General features: G+C 34.3%; 1 protein-coding gene across 2 annotated transcripts in view; it reads right to left on the bottom strand.

Moving 5' to 3' along the window:
• The window catches only part of ESRRB (estrogen related receptor beta), a 103,928-nt gene that overhangs the window by 83,220 nt on the left and 4,109 nt on the right, over positions 1 to 16,599 (bottom strand). Inside the window, exon 2 of one of the 2 annotated variants that reach the window (XM_026664264.2) lies at positions 14,070 to 14,132. The exons of the other annotated variant lie outside the window; for it this stretch is intronic. Coding sequence (XP_026520049.2) covers positions 14,070 to 14,132 — 63 coding nt within the window. The remainder of the gene's footprint in view (positions 1 to 14,069; positions 14,133 to 16,599) is intronic. 2 annotated transcript variants of the gene reach the window in all.

The following is a 16,599-nucleotide window of genomic DNA, read 5'->3' as shown; positions in this document are numbered from 1 at the left end:
AAGAAACCACAGAGTCAGGTAGAGTATTCCAGACATTGACCACTCTGTTGCTGAAGTCGTATTTCCTGCAATCAAGTTTGGTGCGGTTAACCATGAGTTTGTATCTATTGTGTGCTCTTGTGTTGCTATGGTTGAAGCTGAAGTATTCATTGACAGGTAAGTCATTGCAATGTATGATTTTATATACCATACTTAGATCAGACCAAAGACGGCGTAATTCAAGGTTTTCTAGGTCTAGAATTTCAAGTCTGGTGGCATAAGGTATTCTACAACGAGTAGAGGAGTGGAGAACTCTTCTTGTGAAATATTTCTGGACTTTCTCAACTGTGTTAATATCAGATACGTAATGTGGATTCCAGACTGATGAGCTGTATTCGAGTATTGGTCTAGCAAATGTTTTGTATGCTCTAGTTAGTAGTGTGATATTACCAGAGAAAAAGCTACGTAGGATTAGATTAACAACTCTTAATGCCTTTTTGGCTATGTAGTTACAGTGGGCTCTAGCACTTAGATCATTAGAGATGAGTATTCCAAGGTCCTTTACAGAGCTTGGATCATCAACAAGGTCTTGACTATTCAGCTTGTATTTTATTTTCTGATTTTTTTTTTGCCAATATGTAAGACAGCATTTATTTGTTGAGATTTAAAGTTGCTATTTGTTTGACCATTCTGATACATAGTAAAGATCTTTTTGAAGGGTAGCAGTATTGTCTGCGGTATTGAACAGCTTTACATTGTCTGCGAAGAGAACGCAGTTGCTCTTAATGTGATCACAGAGTATGAAGAGAGTTGGTCCCAGAACACTGTCTTGGGGGACATCACTATTGACAGGTACAGAATTTGATAGGACTCTCCCAATTTTGACCATTTGTTGTCTGTTTGACAGGAATGCTTCTATCCAGTTATGCAGGTGTCCAGAGATACCATAAGATTTTAGTTTTAGGAGTAGTTTGTCATGTACCATTGAATCAAAGGCTTTACAGAAGTCTATGTAGATTGCGTCTATTGTTTTGCCCTGATCGAGTTGTGTAGTCCATATGTTTTTGTAGTGTAAGAGTTGCAGATTACATGATAGTTTTTTCCTAAAACCAAATTGTTTATTAGAGAGTAGGTTGTTTGTCTCTAAGTGGAGGATAATGGATTGGTTAATAATTGATTCCATGACTTTACAGATGCAGCATAAGGAGATTTGTCTGTAATTTTCAACTAGGCTGGGGTCTCCCTTTTTGAAGATGGGGATGACCGTGGCTTGTGACCATAGGTTAGGCAAGGAGCTGGTCTTGAAAGATTTTTCAAAGATTATGCTTAGAGGTTTGGCTATGGCAGTGGATAGCTTTTTTAGGAAGTAAGCACATATTCCATCCAGTCCAATAGATAGAGATGTTTTTAGATTGCGTAGTGCTTTTTCAACATTGTCTTCTGTAAAATCGATATGTATTAGATCATTGTAGTTTTCTGTGGTTCGGCTAGGAAATACTGGGCATGATCCATTGCTGTTTACAAATACTGAGCCGAAGAATGTGTTAAAGATGTTGGCTTTAATGGTGTCATCATTGCAGTCTTTACCATTAGGTCCTGTCAGGGGTGGGATGGACCTTGAGTTTTTTAGTTTGTTGTTTACAAAATTGTAAAAAGCGCGGGTGGAATTGGTGTGTAGAAGGTTTTCCTCTTGTTTGATGTGATAATTGGTGCATTCAGTCTTTATCTGGTGGCACAAATTTTTGTATCGGCTTTTGAAGTTGGCAACGTGACCAGATTTGTTTTTCTTCCAGAGTGATCTCTTTTTGGATTGAAGTTTCCTTATTGTTATGGGTATTTTTTTGGGGGGGGGGGGAGTTGTTATTGGTACATATAGTTTGATGACTCTTTTGACTTCAAGTAAAAATATATTGTAATGGTCTTCAACAGTATTGCATCCAGTGAAGAGATTGCCAATCAAGGGATGAGAGATTGTTGTCTGTAAGATCATAGTTGCCTTTTTTGGAGTTATAATTGGGGATTACGTCATTGTGATGATTTTTGTGTGGGCGTATGTTGAGACAAAAGTCAATCATATTGTGGTCACTGTTGGAAAGGGGTTCTTTAGTTTGTATTCCGTAAATTAAATTCAAACTATTGCAGAAGATGAGATCGAGGCAGTTGTTAAGTCTAGTATTGTTGGTTTCTAGTTGTTCCAGTCCCAGATTTGTAACAGCATTGTAGAAGGTTGCGTGTATGGGTTCAGTTGTACATTCGTTTAGGGTCCAGTTAATATGAGGTAGATTGAAGTCACCAAGAAAGATAAAAGCGTGTGGGCAGGATGTTGCCCATGTTAGTAGTGAATTTAGCTTGTTTACATGTTCGATGTCATAATCAGGTGCTCTGTAACATAGTAAGAATCGAAATGTGTTCAACTATCCTTCTCACAGTTCTACAATGTAGAGCAAAAGCAGAAGGATAATGGCAAGTGCTGCTTTTATCCTTTAAAATCCTGGGGAATCGCTAAGTTTCTATTGTCTCACTCCAATTGTGCATCTTCTCAGACAGCATGGCTCCTTCCTCAACCAGGGACTGTCACACAGTTCTTTCAAATTATATGACAGCATTCCTGGATTTTGCCTCCTTTGCACTGGAAATGAACCTTGCAATTCTGCATTTGTTCAATCTAAATCCAAATGGTTGCCTGTCATCTCTAATTTACAAAACAAAGGGTATAAACAACTACTTTTAAGGTATATATATTTTCTTCAAACATACTAATAATTGTATGCTTTGTTAAAAATGTGATCAGTTTTGTTGTATATTTTAAATTTAATAGCCGCATCATAAAATTCAGACAAGTACACAATCTGAGGTATAATTGCATTCAAATTAGTGTATATTCCAGGAACTGAAAATTAGGTCTGTTTGATTTAGAATCTAGGCTGGAATATGTTCTCCAGTAACTTTAGGTTTTAAAATTAATAGAATTATTGAAACAATAATAGTTTTGCCTTTTTCTATTAGAAATCCTGTTAGCAGTATTTGTTATTATTTGGGTTTCTTGGGGGGGATTTTCTTGAATAAAATCATATGTCAAATGAAAAAGAACCTTTCATCATAGAGAAAAAATGAATTATCAAAGACATTCTTAATAGGAGATTACAAGTTTACCTTTAATATAAATGTGATGTGTGTAAAACAGGCAATTGTGACATGGTATATAGAAATACTGCCATGCAATCATAGAAGTTACTGCGGGCCAATCTTCATGACACAGTCCATGGCCACAGTCCAGTACTGAGTTAAGTGCACTTAAAGCTATTACATTGGCCAGTGGCCAGTGTATGGCCTAAGAAGAGTGTATCTAAAGATGGTGAAAGGGCTTCCATGGACAAGAAGTGTAATATTTGAATTAGCCCTAAAGCATTCTGAAATCATCTAAGCTCTCATTTTTCACAAATAAGTTGCCTGATGGAAAATAAATCTATGCCCAAGGCTTCGCCTTGCTTTTTCAAACTATCTGTTTTTTCTTAAAATGCTGGTAGGAGTTGAGTTTCAAAACCCAAGTTTTCATCACAGAGACATTGCAATTTGTTTTTAATAACCTTTCAGTTATAATACATAAATGACATAAATATGTATGTATTCCTAAAATGAAAAATATTGTTAAAGAAGCTTCTGGCAATCATTGTGCATAACTTTTAACTATTAGCAATGTGTTTATTCCTATGCATCTAACTAACCAACTATCCCTACATTATTATTTTTTAAAGTGAGGTCTTCTATATCTTATTGGACCCAAATGGAAATAATGCCATCTGATGAGATCTAGGAGGCATACCCTTTTTTGTTGTGGTGCCTGCCATGATTTATGGATTTTTATCTTGACGTTACATGGTTTTTATTTGCAATATTGTTTTGGGGTTGATGTATGCTGCACAGACTTGTGATTATGTTGGGTGGCAACATAAATCTTTAAAATCAATAAATACATTGAACCAGAGCAGCAAAGCATAGCACCTTTTAATCTCTGTCCCCAAATTATACTGATGAAAGGAGGAAAAGCTTTGGGTCATCAAGAATCAATATGTGTGTATAAGAACCATAGCTCTCTTCAGTTTTGAGACTTGAGAAAAATTCATACTTTAATTTTACTTATATCCTTTATCAGATTCAGACCGGGGAGTCTTAAGAGTTCTATTTTTTAAAAAAATAGATCTCACAAAGTGGAAACCATCTCAATGCCATCTCAATGCTGAAATGCCATTTCTAAGAAATAAGGGGAAGGAATTTAACAATGAAAATGCTGTTTATTATAGAAATTGAGTGTACCTGTGTTCCTGGGTGTTTCTATGCTGAAATAAAAGATTGATGTACTTCCATTGTTATTAATTTTACTGAGTGCTGCCATTTAGTGATTCTTGAAAGAAAAAAAACCCTTTTTGATTACACAAAGATATTAGCTGTACTGCCAGACACAAACATTTTGCTATTGCATGCTGGATCGGGCAATTCTTTTATAAAAGTAAGAACAAGAAAGCTGCCTAAATATTAGGATCAGCTAGTCTTTCATGTCTTACTAAGTAGCACAATCAATGCATAGTACTTTTCTACTTCAGTTGTATCTGTGTTAGTGTGTGTTTGTGTGTAGTATGAAGTTTATCAACCCCTGCAATAAGTTATTGACTAACTGTTCCTAAAAATCTGTAAGCATAAAAGACAATCGCCCCATGTGGTAGTGACTGCAACTTGGTGTGATTCATCAGAGTCCATTCATACCTCAATCTGAGTGGAGTTAATGAAGTATGCTAATATCTATCAACCTCCACCCAAAAATTCAAACAAAACTAATGCATTTATGAAAGCTGCAGTTAAGAAAAAATATTGTACCAATTTTAAATTAGGTAAGGTAACAAAGAGCTTATTTAGAGACAGTTGAACTTTAAAAAAATTATTATCAAATCTTAATAGATGTAAAGGAACGCCGCATAGAAAAATCTATATGTTAACGAAAATAGTCGTCCTCTGATGTACTTCAATTAATTTAATAATGCAGAATGTTTGCATTGCTTATTTATTCATTAATCATATGTGTATGCTATCACAATCAAAAGGGACTCTTGGCAGCTTACCTAAAGCAAATAAAATTTATATAAAACACCCACAGTCCCCTTAAAACAACTACAAAGATAATTAAAAGAAACATACAATATTACATTGAGAACAGGGAACATTCAAGGAACAGGGAACATTCAGATCATGGAAGTGCTCTCTGAAACGATTATTTCTTGGACCAACCAAGAGGGAGCCAGTATGCTCTCTATGTGGTAGGGGGAGAAGTCTACTCCACAACATTGATGCTGATACAGAGAATAGCCTGGCTCAGTCCACAAATGGACTCTCCCAAAAGTACGGAGTTTTCAGCAGTTGTTCCCTGGTGGATCCAATTGGTTGGCCAAATACTGAAGTTAGGTTCAACGCTATTTATAAATAGCTGGTGCAATTTGTTAAATCAGTGATCCCCCAACCTTTTTTACGCCGCGGCCCGGTACCGGCATCAGCTGGGCGCCGCGGCCCGGTACCGGCATCAGCTGGGCGCCGCCATCTTTTTGATGAAAAAGTGCTTCCGTGACCTCACCGGAAGCACGCTTTCGTCAAAAAGATGGCGGCGCCAGCGCTCGGGTGAGCTTTTCCGGGTAGAAATGGCTTTCTACCCAGAAAAGCTCACCAGAAGCGCCATCTTTTTGATGAAAACATGCTTCCGGTGAGCTTTCTACCCGGAAAAGCTCACCGGAGCGCTATGCCATCTTTTTTTGATGAAAACGCAGCCCGGTGAGCTTTCTACCCGAAAAGCTCACCAGAAGCACTTTTTCATCAAAAAAGATGGCGGCGCCAGCAAGCCAGTGGCCCGGTAGGAGTTGTTCCGCTGACTGCACCGGTCCACGGACCGGTGGTTGGGGACCCCTGTGTTAAATGATGTAATTTCTGCCTTTTCCCCCCTCTGAATTCATAATTTATTTTGTGTTTTCTCTGCACTGATAGGAGTAGTCCTAGGTCTGTGCAGGAATTCGGACTCAAAGGATGTATAGAATAGTTCAGCATGCACAAAAAAATCATTTCCTGACCTTGCACACCTGTCCTTTGCAGCTGGTGTGCGATTCTGGGAAAAGACGTGTTTCGTTTATAGCACCTTCGACAGGTGCTACATGCATGCCAAATTGTGCCCTAATCACATTCTGCTCTTTGAATCTGCATTTCTATAGAACCCTAATATATATTCCTGCCAACTTGCGATATGCCATTAATCTTACGATGCAAACTTTAGTCCATAATAGGTGATGCCTTCCTAAATATATCAGTCAATCTGACTTTTTAACAGGCATCAGATTTTCTTTGTTTTGTTCCTCACTGCATTTTATTTTAATTTTAAGCATGAGGTACCTATTTATTAGACTGGGGAAGAATACTTATTGTTCACTGTTAAAGATGATTATTTTTCTGAGGTTTTTTTTTTTTTCTGTTTCTCTTGGCACCAACCGTTTGCATTTTGTGAATCAATAGTGTATGCAAAATATTTTGCTCTGAACCATTTTGAGCACAAAATTTCATGAAACTTCCCTTAGATTTTATTTTTTATTTCAAGCTTTAGAGGTGTTCAAGCATCAAGTATTTTAAAAAAATATTTTTAAGTTAAGTTTATGGGGACAAATATATTTGTTGGCACTAGAGCTCAGATTCTACCCATGACATTGTTGGTCTGTTTGCCATATTACTTACCTTTGACTTACCATCAATTTCATTCCTGTGACGGTGGAACAAAAATTTCCCAAGTTTAAAAAAAAATTGATGTTAATTTTTTAATTCAGATTCTCCTTAGCTCACTTCAGGAAAAATGCTTCTCCCATCACCATCAAATCCATAGTTTTGTGAAATGCTTAGTTCCCAGAATTCCAAATATATTCAACATTTGAAACAAGGGGCTTGGTTTTCTATGTCTGGCTCTTTTTTAAAAACAATATTTTGCTTCTATCAGTAATTCTGTCTAGATTATTCCGAGCTTGATTCCTGTTTTTTAACATCTCAGTTACATTTCCCATTTTTGTGCATGTGTACCATAAAGATCTCTCTTGAATCTATAATAAATTACCTTGGATTTGGATTTCCTCTTGCTTTATGCCTGTTCTACATTTGAGCCCTTAGCTGTAGAGATCTTTATGTTTTAAATTTATGCAATTTCAGTGAGTTCATGCATCATTTCCTCTCTTACCTCATTTGCTTCTTCTATTCTCTGATTAATTTACCAATAAAAACAAGTCCCTAGTTGCTATTCTGGAATTTTCTGTATAACACTCCAAATTACTCCCATAGAGTTAATCGGGTCATTTTAAACACTGGAAGAACAATGAACCCAGAGCTGTAATTTCTCAATATTGCCTCTACCATCACTCAGAACCAGAGGAAGAGAATGATAACAAATTGCAATGTGTGAAGCCTCTGAGTTCCTGACATCACTTTGTTTCTCAGAATATTTCCCCAGGAAGATCTGTTACAAGTATTTTTATCGAGTAGGAGAGGGCAACAATTTTCAGCCCTAAATCCACAGTCTTCAGCTTTACTTCATGTATCCCTTAGCCTCATTTCACTCACAGGCACTCATACACAGAGTCTTATGAAACAATCATATCTGTTAGGAATTCTTTGTTCCTGCATTGCTACTTGGAAGAATAAGAGATTATCACAAAGATGGAAAGGGAAAACAGAATAAGTGTCTCCCCCACTCCCCATTTTTATATATTCGCCCCCATACCAAATAAACAATCTCAAAGAAATAGTACCTTCAAGTACAAAAATAGTAAAATTAGACACCTACATTTAAAATAGTGGCCTTTAACTGTCCTTCTTTCACATATCCAATAATTTAATCACCTGTCGTTATTGAGCTTTATGATTCATAAGTAAATTTGTGGAAAACCATTCAGACTTGCCATTAAACAACATACAATACTTAAGAAAATCCAGCTCAGTTTATGCGATTTCTCTCACTTGTGTCTTTAAAAAAAATAATTATTATAAATATAAAAGAATTAAACGGTATTTAGATGTAAAGGTTCCCTCTGTTTATCTGAAGACAAAGATACCCTTTAGACTTGCACTTAGAATCCAGAAATTATTTTTTTAAAACAGCAGCTTTCTCTATTTTCATCTTGTTTTAAAATATTTTAAAACTATTTAAAATATTTTGTTTTAAAATATTTTTTCAAAAGAAAAGACAATTTTCAGAAACAGTAACTTTATAAAATAACCACTATTATAATTTAATAAGCAACAATACACAGAAATAAACTTTCTAGTAGTTTAAAAAATAATAATAACCTAATAGGACAGTTTTAAAAATCAGAGTTGATCCTTTTTTAATTCATTACTGATGTTAGGCATTTCAAAAATATGTTTAAAAATAGTACATATTCATATTCTACAAAATTGTTTTTGAAAATTTAAGAATCATTCATAAAGCAAAAATGTATTATTTTGTCCAGTGTAAAAAACAATTAAAATTATTTCTGCTTTAATGCTAACCATTTTACCTAGGTGGCTGCCCTCTCTTAAGCATTTTATAAATAATGCAAGGAAAGGAATCCTGAATTGTTGGATCTAATGTCTGTCAGAAGGATTTTATCATTCAATAAATTATAGAAAAGTTGTCATATAAAGCTAATATTTAATGCATCCTGAACACTCTCTAAAACCCTTGAAATTTTGAGCCTGCTAAAAGTTATTTGTTTTCCTTGACCATATAAGTTTAATATCAATTACATTAAGATTAAATTATAAACATGTTAAGAGCAAAATGGTCATGTTATTACTTGTAGAAAGAAATACTTGTAGAATATTCAGCTCACAAATAAATTGTTTAGTTTGAATGGAAAAAGAAGTGCATTTTATCACTAATGTTTTTACAATGAGTTAGATAGCTTACAAGCACTTAACTTATCTTGTTAGACTCATGTGCCAAGGATAACAACAGCCTATCTTGGGCAACCACCAAAGTGGTGATAATTACTTTGGTGGCTTAAAATGTCTATTAATAACATGCAAAATGAGATTGCACCAATATCTTGCTGGGCAGAATCCCCACCTTACTAAAAGATAGCCACTTTGAGAATCTATTTGATAAGCTTCGTTCAACATTAGAGATCTATGCCAGAGGAAAAAAAATTGAACGAATACATCAGAGGAAAGCATTATTTTACCTTTCGAAACCACAGTGTAATTTCATTACCATTCTGGATCAAAACTGCACCAAAATGCCATAACTGACCCTCCACCCTCATAGCAACCGTGCCTCTTTGCTCTGTTGAAAACTGTGTGCTGCACAGTGTTAGATAAATCCTGCAGGGGGCTGCCGTGTTCTTCTGTATTCACATCTTATCGGTATTATAGTATAGGGACCCCAAAAGCAATCAGAGCAATTCAGAGGAGGTTTCTAAATATGTTAAGCTGAACTACTTTGTATCTGCCAAAACAAAGCCCTTTGTCTCAACTCCTCTAATAAAAGAAACAAGTTTGTGCCAAACAGGTCCCTGAATATACCTTTCTGACTAGGCTTTGGAGGAAACAACTTTGCATAACTGTCACAATGAATTTAGAATTTTCATCCTTCTTAAAAGATGTATTCAAAAAATTTCCAGGAGCCAGGCTATAAGAATATATGATTTGGAGGATAAATTAGGTGCATGTGTATTTATAAATACAGTATATCAAGAAATCTGTCTGTGTTCAGTGGATTTGCACTGAGGAGAGTGCTCGGCTACATTCTTACTTACCTCAGAATATGTAGGCATATACAGGAATGAAATAGTTGTTGGTTTTCTCTTTGCATTATGAGTGGAATTTCTTTTCACCTTCTGCTGTACCCTAGCCACTTAAGCAAATAATAATACTCCACATGAACAAGTATTCTTGTAGTGCCACTTATAAAAATGGCTGAAGTTTGATATCTACAGAAAACCAGGTTTTTCTTTTCCAAAGATAGTTAAATAAGGTATAATAAATAGGTCACTATAATGTGAATATAAATGTAAACAATAAACTATATAAATACTATCTCTATGTATAAAGAACTTTAAAGAACAAACAGGACAAGCCCAGGGATGAGTAGCTAAGAAAGTCAAATTCAATACAGGTTAAACAACAAGAAAAGGACAGCAACAAAGGAGATTATCAGGTAGAAATGTGTAACAGCCACAAAATAATTAGGACTGAAATATTTGGTGATCTAAGTGTCAAAAGAAATCCCAAACCCTTTTTATCTGATTAATATAACACCACAAAATAATTGGAAAAAATTACTTCATCATTTTTAATACTAGTAGTTAATTAAACTAGAAAATACTAACAAAACATTCCTTTCTATCACTTTTCTTATGTACATACAGAAGATGTGTGTGGAATGCTTATTTTGTGATATGCATGTACCATCTAAAAACATCTAAAATCTGAAAAAATAGCTTTATTCTTTGATACTTTAAGTATTATCAGTTGATTGGTGAATCACTGAATTAGTCAATTAAGATAGTTTAATGACATGGCAGTCTTAAATCAATAGGGAAAAAGAATTCTTAAATTATTATTGCTTGTATAAAGAATATGTTGTGGCTTCTACCTACCGAGTATTACTTATAAGGAATTACTGTGGGTGCTACCCTGCCTTTTCGCATCAGATCTTTCAGAAGAAAATTGCTATTCTTGGTCTGTCACAAAAATCTACAAAGGTTCCAAATTGGTTTTAGAACTTTTGTAAAATTTCAGTGTTTATGTTTTGATTTTAATGCATTGTAAGTCCTTGCATCAAAGTAACAAGTTCATCACTTTTTTCCTGAGATAGAACAAAAGAATCAACAAAAATGATTTTGCACACTGATGAATCCTACTAGGATTCCACCACATGCTACTACTGAAACTTTGGTTAAACAAGACACAAAACTCAGGAGACACTGCTCCAGTATTTTGGGTACATGTTTGCACGTGCATGTCCAAACAAATACTTTTGAGCTACTTCTGTCTTTCCTTCTCTCTGAACTATGATCAGGGAACATAGATGAAGACTGTAGAAAACTGTGGTGTCTACACCATGTAATAGTAGAAGAAAATGAATACACTGTGGGAACACCCAGATCTTCAAACAGATTTCAGTGATAAGGGACAATCAATTTTTTTTTCTTAATAATAGCAAACCCTATTCCTTATTTAAACCTGCTTATCGTTCAAATCACTTTCAAATGGACTGAATTATCTTAGCTTGATGACCTGTATCAGGCACTAGCTCTTGTGATGTCTTAATACATCCAATACCAGTCATGTTAAAGCATGACAATTACAACTGTGCTGTATATATCCATTATAAGATAAAGCAGTGAGACCCAATAATATCCAATAGTTCAACCACACTAGCACTAAGATATACTGTATAATTTATTCTGGGCAAAAACATATATTTTACCTTTTAAACCTTTTAAACTTACCAAGGCTGATTAGTCTTTATTATTCATTCATTAATTTTTGTTTCCCTATTATTGCTCAACAACCCTTCTCAAGTAACAATAGGGAAACTGACACAGTAATTTTGTACAAATTTAAGAAAAGAACCTGACAATTTAAACCTGATTTGTGTTTTCATTTTTAATGAACATTTAAAGAGTCTTCCCTAAATTCCTGAATGAAAAATAAAAAGGAAATAAAAATAAAATATAAACTTGTTTGGGCATGTGCATTAGCCAAATGTATTTTTCAAGCATATTTATCAACAAAAATTCAGAGAACAAAACACTATTAGGATCGCTGCAGTGTTTGCCTTAAACAATATATGTTTCTCTTGGAAAGATTTCATTAAAATAAGAGCATGCATTTACTTTATTCAGTACAATTCTTTCTGCAATACTAAGATGAGGCTGATGGTTAAGAATTCAGCAAGAAACCACTATTAAATTGTAACTGTATTTTTAAAAGTTAAAAAGATAACCTGACATACTGAACAGAAATATAAAAAACTCATCCTCCACAACAATCCTCTTGTAGGGGATTCAAATATAGCAACACCTTAAAATATTGCAACAAAATTCCTGTCTTTAACCAATCATGCTTCTTAATGTTACTAAATAGATGACAATCTAATCACATTTTCTTATCATTTAACTCAGGAACAATATCTTGGATTTTTCTACAATGTAGTACTTGCTCACTTTCTGTATTTATTTCTAATAACTCAATTCCATCCAAAAAAAATTTAATATCCTCTATTTACATCTTTTAAAAAATCAATAATTTATTTTTTATACAAGTGACTTTATATTGTATCAAAACTGGGTTCAGAAAGAGAGATTAAGTTTTATTCCTTACAACTCAATTTATTTAAAGATACCAGCATAGTGGTATCTTGTACTCAACATAGATACCGATAAATATTTACATTCATGCTAGCTGTAAGGAAATGCATAGCTAGATATAATTAAAACAGGTCCCAGTAATATGTTACAGGTCCCAGTAACATGCACAGACAGTGAATCTGATAAGCTTTTGTATGAAAACATAACACAGAAACTCATAATGAAAAATTAGATTTTTCAAAATAATTTGTGCTTTTATTCATGCAAACGCTTATATGAAAAGGCAGGCACCATGTTTATTTTATTTTCTGCAACATTTTTAAGACAACTCAATCTACAAAAGCCTATGCTATTACATCTGACTCCATTTTTAATATTCTCAAAAACATTTATTTCTATGTTCTCCTGATGATAAAGAAATTGCATCAAAGGACAGCTACTGTGACACTTTATGAAAAATGTAAGGGAAGCCAAGACAATGAATTATCAAATATGTTTTTATTAGAAAGTAATGTTAACAACTCCAATAGTGTCTGTCTATTGCTCTCAATTTAGACTGCATTGCAGGCAATATGGCCTTAACTGTCACCACTTTCTAAATTAAGGAATTACCTGTTCTTCTCTTCTGATACCTACATGCCCAATTGATTACTAATGTTTGACATTAAGGTTTTAAGTTTTGCTTAAATTGCAGCTCCAGAATATATTGCCCCATAATTAATCTGGATTGTTCTCACATATCACCAAATTTACTAAAATGAAAAGGTCATATTACATAAAAATAGGAGCACTTGAGATGTTGAATGAAATCAAAATCAAAGAAGTTCAGCAAATTTTCTCAAGACTGTATGCCCCAAATAATTTAATGCCTATCATAGAAGAATGTGAAAAATCTTCTTAGAATTAACTTTTTGTCAGAAATAAATATCCAAGTATTTAATAGTCTTCTTATACCAAATTTATGGTAAACTGCATCACAAGATAACTTTTAGAGATTTTGGACAAAAGAAAACTTTATTTGTCTAAAGACTTTCTCCTTTAAACTATTTTCATAGGCATTTAAATTTTCCAGACCTAAAAAATGGTACAAATATCAGTGGAAGAACGATTTGTACATGATTGTGATATGCACATGGGACAAACACAATGAATTTAAAGATAACTATTTTGCAAATCAACATAAGTGATGACAATAATATTCCGTTCTCTCTGTGTTTTAAAGAGGAAATCAGCAATTTTTCAATTGAAAAAGTAAAGCTTTTTGTAAAACCATTCTTGTGATTCTGTTCTCAAGAAAGTAGAACAAAATATGCTTTGTGGAGCTGTTCATAAAGGCTGTTACACATAATTTAACTTTAAAATATAATAATGGAAAACTAGTTTATATGTAGATGTGTCTCACTGTCCATCTGCCTACCTACCTGCCTGCCTTCGTATAAAGGAATGCACAACACACAAATATGTTTTCAGGAGAAATTATCACACATGGATTATAAAAATAAACAATTTGTTAAGTTAATATACAGGGAAGACGCTAAAAAGATAATTTTAGTCTCAAAAGATAATTTTAGCCTGATAACCTCATTCTAACTATTACTTAGAAGCACATAGAATGAAAGATCACACTTCATTCCAAATTTCAGTAGTCTTTCTACAATATTTCCCTTTCCTACCCCAGAAACAGGATATAATGGTATGGAAATACCCTAAAAATCAGCACCTCACCAGCAGTGCAGAATCGGACAAGATACGCCGCCTCTGTCTATTCTCAATCCATTCCCTTCCACACTAAAAAACAAAACAAGAATAGCTTGGTCATGGCATGTTACTGCACACAAAAGGGGTAAAACAGAATCTCTAGCATGCTAAAATTTGCATGAGAAGGCAAATACCCTCTGAATATACAGTCAAAGTTTGTCACTTATGGATTACATGTTTGCTGTTAACAAAATATTCAAGAATATTCTGATAAAATGAGGACTAGCTAGAAATATTGGGAGATATTACTTCAAAATCTAAACATGGATATTTTTTCCTTTTTAGGGGGCAGGAGAAAAGGACACCAAGGTGAACACAGTAGACACGAAGAATATAAGAGGAAAAATGCAGTACAAAATTGACATAAGTTAATTACAATAGAAACTGCTTTTTTGCAACTTGTCCCTGGGAAACACAAGATAATGAGTGGCAAGGTTGACTGTCTGAACTGTTCATGTGCACCAGCAAGCCAATATACATTAGAGCAGTCTTCCTGCATATTGTTTTGAACAGTATCCAAAGCTCAGAAAAAGGACATCACCAATTCCATTCAAATAACAGCCAGAAACAGCACCCAAAGCAAGAAAAAATGCATATCTGGCATGGATTAAAAAGCACATACTACTCTTCTTTGGCTAACATAAGGTTAAGTCATGTGCAGTGAAAGTTGCCTTAATCTGCAAGAGCTTGTTTATAATTACATTTGCAATTACAAACAGGGCAAACATACTATTTCTACAATGTGTTCCACTTCAAGCAGGTATACTTTCTTAATAGAAAGTAATCTCAAGCAGCAGAGTTATCAAGTGCTTCTTGATTGACAAGTAATGGGCACTTACATAGAAGGGCCACTTGATGGGCAACCCAAGTGCTCAAAGAATCAGAGGATAGAGTAGAACAGATAAGGCAAGACAAATCCAGGCAATCACCAGGAGTCAACACTCGCTTTTACACACCAAAAATAATAATAATAATCTGAACACCGTCAGCATTGACAAAATCACCACCAGTCAGTTGCAAAAGGCAGCTTTACTTGGAACAGCATACATCCTACAATGATACCTTTAACACCGTCAAACAAAAATATCTGCCAATCAGCTGGAGTATTTACTATTTCATTCTGAAAGCTGAAGTGTGTTTCTCTCTTACAAATTCCAAACACACCTGCCCAAAGAAATAGAAATACATCTGGATTTCTTTGCTGATGACCTGCAAAAATTAATTACTACCAGCATCTGCTGTTGAGATACCCCTAAGTCAGCATCCAGGAAAGTCATGAATATTATATACACTAAGAACTAGGAATGACTGCACTATACAACTGATACTTTATAAATGTTGCACTATTTTCCTAAAGATACAAAAATACAGGAATATTTTTAAAACTTAAAAAATACTTGTTTTGCAGTTGACATAGAAAAATAATCTCAGTGTCACTTGAAACCCATTTATTTAGCAGTATGATCCAATGAAATCTATGTGATTGCACCTTAGTAAAGGACTGCAGCTTCTTTACAGTGATGGAGCATCTAAGTATCCCTAGAGTACCCTAATACTACGTTTATAATACTCTTGCCCTAAGCACTTCTTTCCTCTCTAAAAGTATTAGTTGTAATACAGAATGGCACAATCATAAGTGTATCTGGCTTATTCAGCTTCATTTCTTTCCTTCTCCTTCCCTCAAAACGACGCTATAGAGTATAGAGCACTGCACACCAGAACAACTAGACACAAGAACAGTTTTTTCCCAAAAGCCATCACTCTGCTAAACAAATAATTCCCTCAATACTGTTCAACTATTTACAAAGTCTGCACTACTATTACTGTTAATCTTCTCATCATTCTTTATCACCCATCCCCTCCCACTTGTGATTGTAACTTTGTCGCTTGTATCCTTACGATTTATATTGACTGTTTCCTAGTATGATTTGATTGCTTATTGTACCCTATGACTATCATTAAGTGTTGTGCCTTATGATTTTTGACTCTTGACGAATGTATCTTTTCTTTTATGTACACTGAGAGCATTTGCACCAAGTCAAATTCCTTGTGTGTCCAATCACACTTGGCCAATAAAGAACTCTATTCTATTTCTCTGTGTAAACACTTTGCAAGGTAGAGATATTCTTAGAAGAGATCAGTTATTGGTGCATTCATGAATTTGGATTCTAATTCTATATTACATTTCTCCTTCAGCATTTATTAAAAGTAACTCTATCCAAAACAAAGATGTTATCAAGATTTCAGCACTTAATGAAAAGCTTCAGTGTGGCATTTAAGAATGGGGAAATTCTGTTTGGTCAAATATATAATTGAAAAGAAAAGGAAAGTAAGTAAGAATAGAAAATAATGAAAAGGAAGCAGAAAATTCAAGGCAAATGATTTCAAGCAACAAATATTGTTTTAGGAAAAACAATCCAATCTGCTGTAAAATTTCTATCCCAGCAGTTTTCTTTGATGTAGTGTTCTTCTCTCAGGCTAAATGTGATAACCAGTG

Source organism: Notechis scutatus, chromosome 1 (genome assembly GCF_049901735.1).
Source record: "Notechis scutatus isolate UNSWTSFEM ecotype Mainland chromosome 1, rNotScu1.2, whole genome shotgun sequence".
NCBI classification, from domain to species: Eukaryota; Metazoa; Chordata; class Lepidosauria; order Squamata; family Elapidae; genus Notechis; species Notechis scutatus.
This window is presented reverse-complemented; position numbering and strand designations above follow the sequence as displayed.